General features: G+C 46.3%; 1 protein-coding gene across 4 annotated transcripts; it reads right to left on the minus strand.

Moving 5' to 3' along the window:
* Positions 1-1,380: 1,380 nt before the first annotated feature.
* A4GALT (alpha 1,4-galactosyltransferase (P blood group)) lies at positions 1,381-16,441 on the minus strand. Of its 4 annotated transcripts, none has more exons than XM_015869681.2 (2): positions 16,348-16,441; positions 1,381-4,165 (listed from the first exon to the last, which is right to left on the minus strand). In XM_015869681.2, exon 2 carries the CDS (start codon positions 4,130-4,132, stop codon positions 3,041-3,043), a length of 1,092 nt encoding a protein of 363 aa, XP_015725167.1. In that variant the 5' UTR covers positions 4,133-4,165; positions 16,348-16,441; the 3' UTR covers positions 1,381-3,040. The 4 variants fall into 4 exon arrangements, with proteins under 4 accessions (XP_015725167.1, XP_015725151.1, XP_015725141.1 ...); XM_015869665.2 differs by lacking the exon at positions 16,348-16,441 and adding an exon at positions 15,601-16,296; XM_015869655.2 differs by lacking the exon at positions 16,348-16,441 and adding an exon at positions 14,009-14,771.
* Positions 16,442-17,707: the final 1,266 nt, after the last annotated feature.

The raw sequence follows: 17,707 nt of genomic DNA on the forward strand, positions 1-17,707 counted from the left end.
AATATGGGGTGGTATGGGAGATAGGGGTATTATGGGCCATAATATGAGGTCCATATGGGGTGCTGGTATGGGGTCAGATATGGGGTCAGATACGAGGTCAGATATGGGGCTATGGGGTTAGTTATGGGGTTATGGGGTCAGTTATGGGGAGATAGGGGTCAGCTATGGGGCCACTTACGGGGTGATGTGGGTCACTTATGGGGTCAGCCATGGGGTCAGCTATGGGGTCAGAGGAGTTAATGGGTCAGTGGGGTCACCCATAATCCCCCATAACCATAGCCCCCATAAGCCCGTTACCCCATAAACCCCAATAGCCACATTATTCCCCCCTAATAACACATAGCCTCATAAGCCCCATAACAACACCATAGCTACTCCATACCCCCCCATACCCCATAGATACCCATAATGGCATAACCCCATAGACCACATAAACCCTAATCACCCCATAGCCCGATAAGACACGTAACCCATTATTGAAAACACTTTATAGCCCCCCCATAGCCCCAAGACATCATATTTCCCGCAGTATAATCCCCATAATCCAATTAGCCCATACCCACCCCATAATACCATTAATTGAATGGCTGTTCACAGCGCCACCCAGCGGACGGGAGGATACATTGCACTGCATTAGATGTAATGTAATGCAATGTAATGTAATGTAATACAATGCAATGTAATTGAATGGCTGCTCACAGCGCCACGCAGCGGACAGGGGGACACATTGCACCCACCCGCAATTGCCTCCTCAGCCCCATGAACGCCCATCCACCGCAATAACAGCCCTCAAGCCCCCCTACTGCTGCCAAACCCTATAACTGCTGTGCCACTATAATACTCCAGCCCCCCAATAACCTGCGTCTGGTGTCCCATACTGCCTTCTCAAATACTCGTGGGAATAAAGAAAGCCTTTCAGACGCAGTCAGGCCTGTGGAGCAAGAAAACAGCAATGAGAACCTTTTAAGGACACTCTGCAAGGTAGAATGATAGAGTTCTACAGCCTGATTGGATATGTGCCTGCAAACTGGACAGTTTGAAAAAGTGTTTTGTAGAATGCTTTGTTGACATGACTAATCGGTGGTTTGGGAGGTTGTTAAAGGGCGGATGGGGAAAGTTAGGGAAAGATACCAATTTGTAAGGATGTTAACTCGAAGAAGAGACAGAAATGTGAGAACTTGTAAGTAAACGATTTCCTGGACTCGCTTCTCTGAGTTCTGCTGTAAGAGGCCATGCTTTTTACATTACTGTCTCAAAGTTTGCTGAAATGGACAGGTTCAGGCAAGTCCTGGCCAAGGTTCCAGGACTACCTTTGTCTGAGACACACAGGAACCAAGGTTCGTGAAATCCCTTTGTTTAAGAGATGGACCAGTCTGGGAGCTAAGAAAGAGAGATAAGATGCTGTTTAATGGCCCTAAAGTGGTCATTTTGTGTGGGCCTATCTCAAGGAAGATGGCCATCTCCAAGGCCAATTTGGCTTTCTTGCTTTTAACCTCCAAGAAAAGAGAAAGAAACCCAAGACAACCCGAGAAATGTTGTCTTTGCACACACGGTTTTTTGGTTAAGTTGAACAAACCTCACCTTGCTTCTGTTTGACACGGGAAACAGAAGAGGCCTCAGAAAACTGCAGCGGACAATACTTTGTTCACCTCTGCCAATCCCACTGTAGTGCCAGCTCATGAGCCTCAGAAAACCCCTTTCAGTTGTGGTAAAAAACCGAGATAAGGAAGCTTATGGTTTCTACCTTACTTTTGCTTCTTGCTGCTCCTTCTCCGATATTTTTTATATAATGAACCATAAGAGAACCAATACATCCTTTTAGCTATCAAAGCAAAGGACACTTTTTTTGCCATCATGTGTCCAACACATTTGCCGCTATGGTGGAAAACATCAAAGGTACAACAGCACCGTACAAGTGATACATTAACTTTCTCAGTCGTAATTCAGTGAAATGCTCAGAGGAGAAGAGTACGCCTTTTTACTGCACTTCTCCTGACCTCCCAGGAGAGATTTATACTTCTGCACAATGAATAGTGAACTGCAGAAGGCTTCAGGCTACCTGAAGAAGTCCATCGTAAATGGCTTAGTTCCTGGACTTGAATTTAGACAGTAAAGGTTTCCACTAAACTCTCTGTAACTTTGGGAATACTTGGAAATATCACTTCTTTCCCTTTAGGACCAGTTTAAGCACCGAATGATCATAGATATCATTGTGGAAATTTGGTCACACTTACAAGCCCAGCGTAAAAGACAGTTCAGCTCTTCCTATGTCATGTGCAATTTAAGGTATGATTTGGGAGAGCTCTCCTGCTCATTACAGGATGTTAATTTGCTATTACTATAACACAAATCACTGCTGTGCAAGAAGTCCTTCTAAATGATGAACCTAGACTCAGATCCTCATGTTCTGATTCATACCAAATTTCCAAGCAAAACCTACAACACTGAACAGAGACTCCAGTGTCCTGTTCTCTCCTCGGACCAGACATGAGAAAGTCTCTTCCGTCAAAGTCTTCAGAAGAGAAAGGAATGGAAAGAAAAAGGCATCACTTTAGCCATTTCACCTTTTGTCTCTGTCTTCCTACACATTTTTTTCTCAAGACACCTCTTCAAGCACAACCTTAACCTCTTCAGTTCCTGTTCTTTGATCTCCCATCATTTTGTTGCTTTGAGTCAGTGACCGAGGATAAGATACATGTTTCTACAAGGCCCCTTCCAGATTTGCAGCTACAGAAAGACGTCTTATTCTTCCAGGAGATTTATGGAGGCAGCCACAAGTGGCCCAGCACTTGCTCCTCAACCTGAGATTCCTCCACCTGACTGAGGAGAGCAAAAGGAAGGTCCTGCAGAGAACCAAAATACTGTTAAAGTCAAGACAAGAAGCTACACAGATGGGCTGAAAATACAGGCTCCACTGAAACCCTTCAAATGGCTTTTATCCTCAACTCCCACCACCTTCACTTCAAACAAAGTTTTTCTGAGATGGAACAGCTGAATGGTTGGGAGCTCCCAGGCAATATCTGTTAGCTGATCCTTGGAGTCACTGCCATTTAAAGTCCGTCTTCAAGACATCATATGTGGCAGGGCAGAAATGAGAATGCAGCTGAGCCAGCAAAGCCTGCGATGTGATCTCTAGCCTTGTCCCTTGGCTCTTCTTGTTCCATACATGCACAGCATAGGTGTTCTTCAGGAGTTCATTCAGCTCACTGGAGCTGACCACTTCAAAGTATTTCTTCCAGTCCTGCCATCGAATGGGATAAAAAGCCTCTCGGGGCAGAGCACTCACCCCTTTGCAGCTCTTACTGCTCCGAAGACTCCTGATGGAACACCACTTCTTAAAGACACGTGTTAGGAGCTGTGGGCCTTGATGCCCCCAGATCCAGCTGTTGTAATTCTCCACAAAGTCCTGCATACAAAGTTCTATGAACTTGTGTTTGGGTGTAAAGGACAGAAAGGCTCCATTCAGTACATACTTGGACTGGGTACCAAGCACGTTGGTGAGGTTCTTTAAGTTCTTAAGCACAATGAAGTCTGTGTCCAGGTAGATGCCACCAAATTTCCACATGATGGCAATTCTGCAGGCATCAGACAGGATGGGTAGGAAATACGGTTCCCAGCGCTGCTGAGCCTGCAAGTACCACTTTGCTAGAGGTGTCCCAGAGAATAGCTCCAGCAAATCCAAGGGACGGATTTCCACATTGGGGAAGCAGCTCAGCAGTGAGAAGCCCCAGTGGTTGGGTAAAGAGGCATTTCTGTTTGCCAGACCTTTCATGAGCACCACAACCCTCGTCCCCGGGTGTGTCCGGGCAGCTGATTCCACAGAGCACAAGAACAGGTAATTTGGGTTGGTTCGTTCAGAGGTCTCCACAAAAAACACATCTCCTGGGGGAGGAGGAGGTCCATCAGCAACAGCGAAGGGAGGAGACGGAACAGAGTGAGCACAGCGGATCTGAACAGGCAAGTAGACTTGGTCCCTGCCCTTAGAGTCCCCCGTGATCCTCCAGTACAACACGATGGAGACAAAGGACATGAACTTAAAGGCAAGGATGAAGAGAGTCCTGAGCTTGTGGCCCAGCACCACGCGGGTCAACTTTAGCAGGCAGTTTGGCATCCTGAGCATTCTTGTTCCCATCAGAGCTTGCTGTTCCAGAAGAAATGTTGTGATCTGAAGGGGAAGAAAGCAGAAAAAGAGACAAGCAAGTCAGCAGATCATGAGCCATAGTACATCATCATGGCAAAGCTGCATATGAACTCTCCTGTATGCCAGCATGCTAAATTATGCCTTAAGGGTGTTTCTAAAGAAGTGTCCTGGCTTCTCCATTCCAAACCAGTGCCCATAAGTCCCCATTGGAAACCACAGTCCCCATACAGATTGTTAGGATGTGTGGTAAAACACACTTGCACACCCACAAAGGAGCTCAAGGGGTTGGTGGCAGAAGAGGGAGCCCAAGAAACAACCCTCTGGGCTCTTCCAGAGTCATCACAGGGACCATCAGCCCATCAGAGGCCCATGTGCACAAGCTCTGAAAAGTGAAGGAGCACAGAAGTGCAGAATATTACATCACCATATTAGAGTCACAGAATAGCTGAGGTTGAAAAGGATCTTCTGGGAGTCATCAAGTCCTAATCTCTGCTCCAGCAGAGCCACCCAGAACAGGGAGCCCAGGCCAACATCCAGGTGACCTTTGGAGATCTCCAGCATGGAAGACTCTCTTCTGTTTATTACAAACCAAGACTGACCCTCAGTTCCCTGGATAGATGCTGTGCTTGCCTACATGCTTGCCACTTGTCAGGAAATACAGTCTTCATTCCATTTTTTCTTCATCAGTCCATTATTTTCAAATCAGATGTGAACAGGAATAATGCTAGATACTAAGAATGTGGATTCTCTTTTGTCCTCCAGTCTGCCATCGTACTAATTATCCTTGGGCTGTGGCACCTGGCACTGAGTGAAACGGGGCTTTTTGTGGTGTTTCTTTTCTCCAAAGTAGAACCACCTGACATCCTTCCGCAAAACTGAAAACTCACCTAAAACCCCAATGCTGTCATCTACTTCTGGCAAAAGGTCTCAGCTTTTAGAGTAATGGTACACTCGTTTCCCTTCCATTTATTCCTCAATAACCATTCTGCATCCTGTATTTGAATATACCCTCCTATATGCCTTTCTTCCCTCCTCCCCCACAACACACAGGTATTCAAGCTGAGACCTACAGTGCTACTTCTGCTTTTACAAGCCTACTTTGTCTGTCCTGGCCAGCAACCAAGTTTAGTTCTCTGAAGTCCAAAGCATGGGTTTAACCATAAAGAGACATGTTGCAGCAGATGGGAGAGCAAAGCTGAATTTATCTCCCAGAAAGTACAGCTGTTTTAGCAGTCTGAAGTAAGGCACGCCAGGCTCCTGGGGTGCACAGGCAGTTGAAAGGAAGTGTGAGCAACCTAACAACAGCTTCCTCAAAGTCTGTGTAGTCCAAGTAATGCCAGGCTTTTAGTATAAGAAAACCAGTATGGTTTCACTTTCTCTAAGGAAAAAAAAAGGGGGGAGAAATTGTCTGCAAAACACGAAGCATTTTAGTGTCTACTCTGTTTTAACCCCTGATTCTTCCTTTGTTGTAAGATTTTGCATAATTCAGAAGAAACAAAATCAATACAGTCCATCAGCAAAACCAAGAGATTTATGACACAAGCTAAAAAGTGCAGAATGTAACAGAGAACTCAGTTATGCCTGCTACAGACAGCTACAGCTCAGCTTAACAACAGAACAGGACCTTCCATTTCAGATTATTCATACTCCAGTTAAAAAAAAAAAAAAAAAAAAAAAAAAAAAAGGAAAAGAAAGAAAAGAAAAGAAAAGAAAAGAAAAGAAAAGAAAAGAAAAGAAAAGAAAAGAAAAGAAAAGAAAAGAAAAGAAAAGAAAAGAAAAGAAAAGAAAAGAAAAGAAAAATCTCAGCTGAGATTCATCTCAGGTTCAGTTTTTCCTCCATTTAAAGGAGAGTTCAACACCCTGTGATTTTGCAGCGTGTCTCAAGTCCCTCAGTGCTTGCACACATTGTCTGACTGGCAGCACTGGGCTCTTGTCAGGCGTAGGAGCTGCCATGTCACAGGAAGCAGCCCTTCCCTGTCCCCTTTTCTTGAGACTCCAAGAAGACAGTGCACACTTTCTTCCCATGTAGCTGCAAGAAATGGCAAGACCGCATCACCTGCTCCAACACTGTCCTCTTCCTCTTCTCTCTATGGCCCCACTCCAGTTCAGAAGAAAGAAGAGCACACGAGCACAGGAGACCTTTCTACTCTGTGGCTTTTGCCTCCACCACTTCTTCCAATGTGATTGCTCAGGAACACTTGCAGCTGGCCAGCGTTGGCCCTTCTCTAGAGTGCTGTAACAAGGAAAACGCCCAAGTGCCAACACAGCAATGCCAGTCTCATGTGTGGAAGGGGAAATGCTTCCCAAGTAACACTTACATGGGCTTTGTATGGTTTGCCATGTGATCAGTAAACAGTTTGCATCCCAGCACAGTGAGCGTACCGTTGCAGGCAGGACAGTCTTGACTTGAGGAATTCAAATGCATTTGATTTATTACCAGCTACCTTATTTATTTATTTTTTTTTATTTACTACCAACCAACTTTTCTTTTAATTACCAATTCAGCTACTGAGGGGAAGAAGTGAAACAAACAAACAGCTTGAGAAGCACCTTCCTTCTCTTTTCCCAGGCTCCTCTTCAGCCCCGCACCTCTTTCTTTCCTCCTGCCCAGTGCCAGCTTCCCTTCTTTTCCCTGCCGCTTACACTTAGTCTGTTCCAGTTCCGTTGGTCAGTGCACGACAGCTTATTTTTGCCACTCTTTGCATCTTATTCCTTCCCAACACTGCTCCTTGCTTCTTACAGCTCCTCTGCTCAGCCTTCCATAGCCTGCAGTCCCTCAAAACATACCCACCCTTGCACTGGCTCTCTGCAGGACACAGGGACATGTGCATCCTGGAATGGATCACCCAGCAGCCATAGGCCCACAGGCGTATCCCTGACCCCATGTGTTTCCTTCATGAGCCACAGATCTTCAAGTGTGCCGTGCTTGGATTGCCCACATGCCACAATCCCTCAAGGGTACATTCTCCAGCACCTCCACCCATGTATCCAACACTGTCCTCCTCCACACCCTCTCCTTCTTGTCCTCCCTTCACTCTGGAGACATCTCTTTGTGCATATCTTCACACCTCCTTTTGCACGCCCTACAGTTTTTCCTTTCACATCTCCTCTGCCTCCTCCTATCTTTGCTCATGCCTCCTTTTGCTTGTCCTCATGCAGGCCTTTGTGTGCCTCCTGCCCCTTGTCACCTCTTTGATCCCCATCCTGTGATTCCCCACGTGTCATCTCATGCCTGCCCCCTGCGACTTTTGTCCATAGCAGCTATCTCTGTTTCTTAAACACACATGGGCAGAGGTTCCACGAGGAGCTGAAGGGTTGCAGTTTTGATGTGCAATGGGTTGTTGTCATGTTCATGGCCACTTCCCACTCAGCCCACCCCTGCAACTCCCGTTCCTCAGAGCCTGCCTGTTAAGTTCCTCACTGCTGTTTTTCTTTTCCCCTGCAAGGGAAATTTGCATTTGGATTTTGGCTTACCACCTGTTGAGCAGTTTTGCACCACTGGTGCAAACAAAACAAGTCATATTATTGGCAGTGAAGGTCACTGCCCCTCAAGAGGCTCATGTATTTGTTTCCTTTTGTGGCAACATCTGCTTCCCAATGTTCCCTCTACAATGGAAAGTCTTTAAACAAATAAAGTAAAGAGACCGTAAGTTCACATTTAATTTACCTACTTGTAGTGCAAAGGGCTTGCTAGTTAAACCAATCTAAGTTCAAATTTCCACAAAAAGGGGAATTTGTTCAAATGTTTAAGGCAGAAAATTCAGCCTACAAAGCAAATTTGAACTCCTCTGATAGTTTAGCTTCCAGAGAACTGACTGACTGAAGAATAGATGTTGGGAAAAGGTAATCAAGAGAGCTATTGCTCCCCCAGCACCCCTCCCTTATAAGCAGTGGTGAAATTGCAATGTCCCAGTTTTGTTTTCTCTTTAAGCAGCCAAAGGGAAGAGAAGGATCTCTGGCAGTAAATAATAGCAGCAGCTATAGACAACAGCTGTTCCAACAACAGCAGCAAAGCACCAGGGCAAGCACAAGCACCCATCCTAAAACTCCCTTTGCTTCAAGTGACAACCAGCCAAGCATGGCTGGAGCAGTGTGCTGTGTGCTGAACAAGGCACAGAGAACAGCAGTCAGGACCTGCCATGAGGCACACGGGGCTGCACTTCACTGCATGTGGCAGAAGAGAAGCCCAGAGCATGTCTTTGTGGGTCAGGCAAAGTGCTGCTTTCATGTGTTCTGTTTCATACACTGCCTAATTCTGAGCCCAGAATGTTTTCCCAAAGAAACGTCGTAAAAGATCTGGAGCGTTTTGCTGCTGCTTAATGGAGGATGTCTTATCCATAATCAATTCCTCTCTGTTTACATGCTTTAGCTGTTGCCTTGGTTTTTCCTGGAAAGCAGTGACAAGTGCTTTAGGGGTGGCACCTGTACCTTTCCTCTAAAAGCCATTAGAAACACAAAGAATATACAAAAAAAAAAAAGTCCCAAAACATCAACCAAAGGAAAACTGACAAAGTAAACTTTTGAGTAACCTTTGTTACACTGAAATTAAGTAAATTAAACATAAACTTAGAGCTCAGAGAATTTAGAATAACTAGTGTGTGTTATTTGCATCACAAACATGAGTTGGTAAAGCACCCTTATGTATAACCAAAAGAAACTGCTGAAAGTTTGCATAAATCAGCTTTTGGTTGATGTGTTTCAGAGCTACAGAAATGCATTTCCTTTCTTTCAAGCACAGTGGAAAATCAAAGCTGTCAAAGCTTTCATCACAAGGAAGTTAGGAAAAAGGCAGACCTACAGACTGTGCACACTGTCAGAGCAAGGCATGTGACAATTTTCAGCCCAAAGACCATGCACAACACTGCTCTGTTCCTTCTGCTTTGATAGTTAAAGTTCAGTACATTTACAAACCCAGTACATACGAAGTGATACAGTGACTTGTTACGATGTGCTGGGGAGAATTATGGTCAAGATTGGTCTTTAGGAATACTTGGGATGGGACAGTCTGCAGCAGAAATGTTGAGGAAGGACTTAGTTTGGAGCTGTGCTTTTTGGTCCTGCCCCCACGCCACAATAGCAAACACAAATCAGATCCATGAAGCTACTCACGCAATCTCAGCCTCAGAGAGAAGTGGGGTAATCTTTCAAAAGTCCATTTAGGTGCTGCAGTTAACATGTTTGAAAAGCCTTGACTGTGTCCACAAACCATATCTAACTCTAAGCATTTTGCTTATTAATGCTTCCCCCGGTAATATATGTGTCCATCAGGTTAACTCATGATGTGACCATGTAGACTCCTGCAACATGCAAATGCACCACATTCCTGATCTAGGTGAGGCCCTGTCCATTACTTCTTTCCCCATCTGCACTGTGAAAGTAATTCATGACAGAAGTGGGGTTCTGTGAAATCCACAAGTGCTTAGATGGATGCTTAGAAGGAGGCTGTACAGAAATGGTGAAAATGGCTAAAAGAGATGGAAAAACTTACAGGTGGGATTGGAGTTGGGTAGCTAAAAATTGTTTTAAATGGGAGATCCTGCAAGAATTTCAGAGGTGGTAGAAAGTCACAAACGTGAAAGAACAGAGGAAAAGGAACTAATTCTTCATTGGTCTCCACACATTGGTACCAGATGCTGGAAGCATTTTGCTTAGAACTGTAAAGAGTAGAAACTAGAGTACAGGCATTAAAAGCCAGCTCACAAGCCACTTTACATCAAGCTAAGGATGCTTAAGCACGAGCAGCTGCTCTTGAGTCTCACAGTCAAGACAAGAGCCTGTTATTTCAAGAATCAAGAACCAACTTCATTACTCTGCTTTTACGACTGCTCAAGCACAAACACACACACCCAATCTCTGTGAAATCCCTGGAGGAAAATACACACTGACATTTGGCAGAGTGAAGGATGACTCTGAGGCAGAACTTTCTGTTACTACAGAGCTGTCCAAGCCTAAGCAGGAAAACACAGCCTCTCCACACACTATTACTAAAAATTTCATGGTGCAACTTCTGCCAATGGACGTGCTCCTCCACTGCCTTGGGTCACCATAACCTCTACCAACTGTACTGCAGATCAGTTTGGACAAATATCCATAAAATACTCCAAATATTCAGAGGACAACTGGTTTGGATGGATGTGATGATGCTATAAACTGGGACCTGGGATCGGGATGAAGTCAGACAGATATTCCTGGGAAACAGGATAGTTCTTCAAAACTCCAGCACAGGTTCTGGTGGAAACACCTTCTTTTCATTAAATTCAGTATGACACTGTATAATGCAAATGTGTAGATGAGCATATAACCTTCCTCCCTTCCTGGGATACTTTTGAAGGCTTCTCTGAGTGTAAAGGCTGCCTAGAATGTCCTTAATGCACAAGATGCTCTACCCTGGGACATGTCTGTGATAGCAACAGATGCAGGGAAAGCAAGATGTCTGGAAAATGCAGTGTGTGGAGAATCAATGAGTTTAGCCTTAATGTTTCACAGGGAGACTCATACTTGGAGCAAAAGGACTTCAAAACTGGACAACCTTCAGGAATAGTACCCCGATCTTGACTAGCCACTGGGAAGGAAATGTTAGGGTTGCCCAATGGTCAACAAGCCATGACACAAAAGCTTCAAGGAAAACTGAGTGAGCAAGTTGAAGGTTTAGAATAAGAAAATAGAAAGTTGAAAAGTGAACTTAAAGGGAAGAATTAAAATTAAGTATAACAAAAGGCCTGTCACAGTGCCTGTGGTGGAAATATCTGGGACAGTCCAGGTGAATCTGATGGCAAAGGAACAGATTCTGTAACCTCTTAATCAAACAAGAACTCACTGCTGTTTACCCACAGGGGAATAATCCACAGAGATGGGATCCTACTGTAGTCTGAGATTTTAATGTGGATGCCGCATACAAAAAACAGCCTAGGGAGTCAATCGTTAAATGGCCATGCCTCCTCTGGCATGATGAAGCAGCAAGAGTATCTGTGTTTGCATTAGAGGCAGAAGATTTAGATTTAGGTCCTGGAATTCCCACCCTCAAAGGGAAGGTACCCAAACTCTATGAACAGGCAGAAGGGACCCACCACTGAGACTGTGGCTGGGAATGTCTCATCACTCGACAAGCTTCAGATGAATTTCAGGAAGCATTATTACTAGCAGCTCCTATAACCTTATTACACTGAGCTGAGGCTCCAGGTGAATAAGCTAGTGCATGGCTTATTCCTGCTATGTCTCTTGATTTGAGGTCTGTTGAGAAAGGGTAGGGAAATGAACATGACATGCTTCAATGGCAAGGCCCCATCCCATTCACCATACTGATGAACTGACAGTTTAACATGAAATGAAAAACGGTGAGAAACTTTTCTTCCTTCTTAAAATTGTTCTTTTATATGCACCATGACTGGATCACGCTCAGCAGTTACAGTTGTGCCTGCTCTCTCATCCCCGGGGATGGATCAGCAGTCATGATGTTGAGCTTGTGAACAACATATCTCAGGTAGGTGATGAATCAGATTGCTGATCTGGCACCCTCTAACACTGGATACTAACTTCTGATTGTTAGCAGAACCAACCCACAATGCATTTTGGAAACAACCTAGTTTGGCAAACTTCCCAACACTGACTAATCCGAATGATCAAAAACTCTTGAAGCATGTTCCCATGGCAAGGCCCCTTAGAGCTTTACAATGCCACAAATGAAGAGCAGGATGGAAAAACAAGCAGTTGATTGTTTTTTACAATGACACCCAAGCAGAGTTTCTCTGTAAATGTAACAGCACGCGAGCTTGTCTTGATGCTGATCTTGGCCTGTGATAATGGCTCAGCAATTACAAATGTGCTTGAAATTCCAGAATCTTACATGCAGTGTTAATAACACAAATTGTCAAAGATGCTGCAATTTCACTGGCCCTAATTCTACATGGCATAGACTGCCGAGTAATAGTCAGCGGAGTAATAACAATAGCTGGAGTACACTGCCCAGACAATGTGTCTGGCTGTACAAATGGAAACCTCTTCTGCGAAATCTGGTTGAGCCAAACATGTTTAATGAAACTTAACTGTTCTCCTGGTCCACAGTGCTCATTCTGCAGACATCAAAATAACTCCAGATACTGTTTCAACAGCTGGATAGTTGTGGCTTTTTGGCATTGGTATGTATAAAAGTATACCACCGTAGTGGGCTGCTACTTAATCAAAGAACTACAGAATCATAATCATAGAACAGTTTGGATTAAAAGAGGCCTTAAAGCCCACCCAGTTCCAACCCTCTGCCATGGGCAGGGTTATTGCCCACCATCTCAGTCTGCCCAGGGCCCTATCTAGCCTGGCTTTGAACACCTCCAGGGATGAAGCACCACAGCTTCTTTCAGCAGCCTGTGCCACTGCTTTACCTTCCTGAGTAAAGAATTTCCTTCTAATATACAATCTAAATCTCCCTTTTTTTTTAGTTTAAAACCATTCTCCCTAGACATATCACTATCAGACCGTGTAAAAAGTCTGTCTCTCTCCTGTTAATAAACTCTCTTTCCTGATTATAAGCTCCCTTTAGGTACTGGAAGGCCACAACGATGTCTCACTGAAGCTTTCTCTTTCCCAGGATTAACAAACTCAGCTCCCTCAGTCTTCCACTGTATAAGGGGTGCTCCAGCCCTCTGAGCATCTTTGTGGCCCTCCTTTGGACCTACTCCAATGGCTCCACATCTTTCTTGTCCCGAGGGCCCCAGACTTGGACATAATACTCCAGGTGATGACTCATGAAGGCAGAGCAGAGGGGTATGATCACCTCCCTTGCTCTGTTGGCCATTTTTGATGCAACCCAGAATACAGATGGCCTTCTGGACTGCAACTGTTGGCTCATGTCCAGCTGTTCATCCACCAGAACCTCCAAGTCCTTTTCCACAGGGCAACTCTCAGGGAATACTTCCAGTGTGCACACATATCTGGGGTTGCCCTAATCCAAGTGCAAAACACTGTACTTGGCCTTGTTGAATCTCATTAAGTTCACACAAGCCTGCTTTTCAAGCTTGTCTGGGTCCCTTTTGATGGCACAGTACCATAATACACCCCAAGCCCTGTGCATTTCAATCTAAATATCTGTCACTTATTTTACCAAACACCTGATACTCAGTATATCATAAGCACAGAATATCCAACCCCTTAACAACAAGATCAACTGCATTTCGTAAGGCTGTGTGCATTTACTGTTTCTAAACTTGGGTGCTGCTGAACTGAAATGAGCTACTGATAACACCTCTGCTGTACTCAAAGCTACCCAAAATACAACCATGAATGCTTTAACAAGCCCACAGATGGAGCTCACTTTCACAATTTGCAATTTGATATCACTGGGCCTTAGGCCATCTTTTAGCTTCACAAGAAGGAGTTTCTGCATTCAAGTGACTTGTTGCTTTTTGAGAGGCTGAATATGGCATTAATACTATTCAGCAGCACATCTGTAATCGTCACCAAGCTGTGCAAGGACAACCCTTGCTCAAGGGTCTATCCATCAACTGGGCCAGACCTCAGTGTGTTCGGATGGTGTGCCTTACTGACAGTAGCTTTTAATTGTAGGATTTATTCTTTTCTGTATTGTATCTTGTATCAGATCACTGTGCGTTTCCCTCCTTTATAAATCAGTATGGTTCATGTATACTTTACCTTCCAAACCACCCCAGAAGCTCCAGCATTGGTCCCAAAAGGCCATGAGTCTCCTCTACCTCAGGCACCAAGTGACAAGAGAGACAAAGCAAGCGTAGCATAGTCTCACTCCTAACAAGCCAGAACTGGCTGCAGGCCAAGGGCATTGGTGGTTCGTGTCTTTATGCAGGTAGGCTGAACTCCTAAGGACAGCCCCTATCAGTTGCCTGAATGGTGGTTCCTTACATGCAGTCTCAGCAACAGAAAACAGGCCTGGCTTTTATCTAGCATGGATGTGCTGAAATTGCTTCTCTGTTTCTCCTGGTCCTTTTTACTCCCTAAGCAGATGAAGCTTTGTTGGGACATCAATGGACTTGTGACATTATGACATCAGCTCCAGAACCTTTCAACACACCCCAGCCCTGATACAGATTGGCTCTGAGGTGAGGCTCTGTCCATCACTTTTGTTTCGTGACGGTCGCTGACATTACACCTGTTTCCAAGTGAAGCCACCACTCAAAATAAGATCTGTGGATCTGTTCTGGAAATTGAGACCAACAAAGTAAGGGATTTAGTATGTTTGGACAACACTGCCTGACACAGACAACCCCAGATAGGTGCAGAGAAAAGGAAAGCCAGGAGACACAGCAAGCAGAAGACTTTCACATGTGGGAATTGCATGAACCTGAGGAGCTTAATGATAGTATACAAGGACAGAAGGAGCTGGAAGAGTGTTCCCAATCTCTCCTGACAGCACATGCTATAACATGATGTAAACTCCAACAGTGTAAATGGCAGGATTACTCCATGCTGTACGCTACTGATGCAGTCTCATCCCCACATGGAACAGGTACATTAGTGTGGTTTTATGTGCTAGTTGCAACTGGCAGGCAGTGCCTTATCTTTGTGGTTATGACCAAATAAAAAAAACTATATGGATAAAGAATTACACATAAGTACTTCTTGCCAAAGTATGGGTTGATATCAAAAGAAAAGCAAACAGGCAGCTAACTGAGCTAATTGCAACTGAACCCATTCCCTCCCTCCTCAGGCGTTTCTTTCATGCTCCTCTGCCCCTGCCATGCCCAGCCCTGAAAGCTTGAGCACAGGAAAGTGAATTCTGATGAAGGACTTTATTTTCCTGCTTGTTTGACTTCCAGAACTGTTTTTGCTCCACTGCAGAGTGAGGCAGGCACAAGCAGTGGCACAAAAGGAGATGCTGCAAGAAGCAGCAGTCAGGTGGCTGCACTTTTATGGTGACACCTCATTTAGCTCAGTGGCATCACCAAACTGCATCCCAAGGCTTCACAGTCCCCAGCTGCTCAACTTGGCCCCATGAGACTGCTGGTTTCTTTGGAGACACTGTTTGCTAGAAGCTGCCAGTGCCTTGAGAGCCAGTGGGAATCCAGTGAGAAGGGAAATGTGGGTAACAGCCATGAGCTGCACACCTGAAATCAACTCAGAGCAGGCAGATTGCTATTCACCTGACAGCTGACACTTAAGTACTGCTTTTACGTTTCCAGATGATGAGCATGAGAACAGAAGAGAGTTCACAATGACTTCCCAGTCACTGGTTCTCCCCACAGAACCAGTGACTTGAGACAAAGCTGGAACTTATGCAAGAGCCATAAAAATGGGGAAATAAAGCTTCTAAGATTTGCACTTCTGGCTTTCATGATAACAAAAATAGCCATAGTGCAAAGCTTGCAGAGTTCGGCAGAAGCTGGGGTGGGATGCAGGCAGGAGGCGGAAACATCTGGCCTGTGCTGAGCAGCCCCTCATGCATTGGGAAACAAAGCGTTGGTTTAGATCACTCTTAGCCAACGTGTGGGACTCACCATCTTTCAGCAACTTCCCTGCTTTTAGGTCACTAGGTACAGGAGTTACTCATTTCTTCACAACTGCTTCGCCGGGGCTCTCTCTCCCCCTACTGCCACAGCAAACATCCCCACCGCTCTCTCGTGAGGCTCCGTTCCTCTTCTCCAGCCCTCCCTCAAGCTTTAAGCTTTAAGCTCAAACCCCTGCGCTTTCCAGGTCAGCTCTGTCAGTCCACGAAGGCCGTCTGAGCTCCCCCGTCACCAGCTCTGCCGCTTCTCCCCTTGGGTTCGGGCCAGCCGTACCCCTCCCGAGCCTTCCTTTGCTCCTCATCTTCCCACCGCGCCGCTGCCCTGCAGCGGACCCAGCTGTCGGTTCGTCCTTCTCGGGTTGCACGGCGCTTTTCATCCCTCACGACATAAGGGCACCGTGCGCGCAGCCCCTTCGGAAAGCGATGCCCGCTTGAAGCACGGACGGATGGCAGGGAACACCCTGCACAAGGCTCAGCGCAGCTTGGGGAAGCAGACGTCTTCGCTCGGGCTCTCCGCAGTACAACGAGCGGCCAGCCCGCGAGCTCCGAGCAGAGCGGCTCCAGCCCTCGGGTAGCTGCGACGAAGAGGGACGCGCCGCACCCATAGAAAAATCCGCTGCGGAAAAAAAACTCCGAACATTTTCCATATTCCCCCCGTCGCGCCGGGTGGATCGGGGCCGCCGACCCCGGGGGCAGCCCCACTTCCCGTCCCCCCGCGATCTCCCCGCTCCCCGCTCACCTCCGCGCCCTCTGGGAGCGGCTCGGAGCCAGGCCGGGGCCGGGACCGCACTCGGACCCGAGCCCGGTCCCCCAGCCACTGGCCCGAGCAGCACCGCCCCCGCTCCGCCCGCAGCCCGGGGCCGCCTCCGGGAGGAGCGGAGCGGTGTCGCGCCGTCGTGGAACGATCGCGGGTACGTTTGTTCAGCTCCGTGTTGGGATGTTGGTCTGAGGGGCCGGCCGGGCAAATGGGGCTGCGGAGAGAGAGGTCGGGATACAGCGCCAGGGCCCCGCGCTGCGGGGAGAGAGCAACAGGAGTCATAAAAGCATTAAGGTTGGAAAAGACCTCTAAGGTTATGTAGTCCATCCACCTGCCTACCACCAATACCGCCCACTAACCACGTCCCTAAGTACTACAACTACCCTACCTCCAAGGACAGTGTCTCCACCACCTCCCCGGGCAGTCTGTTCCAGTACCTGACCACTCTTTCAGAGAAGAAATTTTTCCTAATATCCAATCTGAACCTTCCCCGGTGGAACTTGAGGCCGATTCCTCTCGCTGTTACCCAGGAGAAGCCGACAATGCCTCCACATCTTCACTACCTCCTTCCAGGGAGTTGGAGAGAGCAATTCGGTCACTCCTGAGTCTCCTCCAGTCTGAACAATCCCAGCTCCCTCAGTCGCTGCCCGTAAGATTTGTGCTCTGGACCCCTCACCAGCTTCATTGCCCTTCTCTGGACACCATCCAGTGCCTCACTGTACACAGTACTCAAGGAAGGACAGGATCAACCCAGCTCCTCTGCTGTGAAGGGCAGGGATCACAAAGCAGCACAGCCAACAACATGTGGGGCTGTAAGATCAATGAAAGAAAGAAAGAAAGAAAGAAAGAAAGAAAGAAAGAAAGAAAGAAAGAAAGAAAGAAAGAAAGAAAGAAAGAAAGAAAGAAAGAAAGAAAGAAAGAGAAAGAAAGAAAGAAAGAAAGAAAGAAAGAAAGAAAGAAAGAAAGAGAAAGAAAGAAAAAGAAAGAAAAGGGGAAAATGAGAAAAGAAAAAAAGAGAATGGCAGCCTATCTGATGAGTGTTTTGCATATTGCAAAACAGGAGAGCTTTATACCTGCCCTGAGGTGGGAGGAAATTCTGCTTGAATCATACTTGGCAAATGACTTCTTCACAGGTTCTCAATGAACATGGAAGGAGGGAAGAGTGGCCTTTGGTTTGGAACAGCACCGCTGGCGCAGACATTGGGGGGACGTCACAGGTGGTTTTCGGAAGTGGGATGGCCAATAAAAGGGATGATGCAGGCTGGCCAATAAAAGGGGTGATGCAGGCAGAGCTGACACACGTAGAGCTCAGCCCCAAGCCTGTCAGCCATGCCCCCAGCAA

This window comes from Coturnix japonica, chromosome 1 (assembly GCF_001577835.2).
Source record: "Coturnix japonica isolate 7356 chromosome 1, Coturnix japonica 2.1, whole genome shotgun sequence".
Taxonomy (NCBI): Eukaryota; Metazoa; Chordata; class Aves; order Galliformes; family Phasianidae; genus Coturnix; species Coturnix japonica.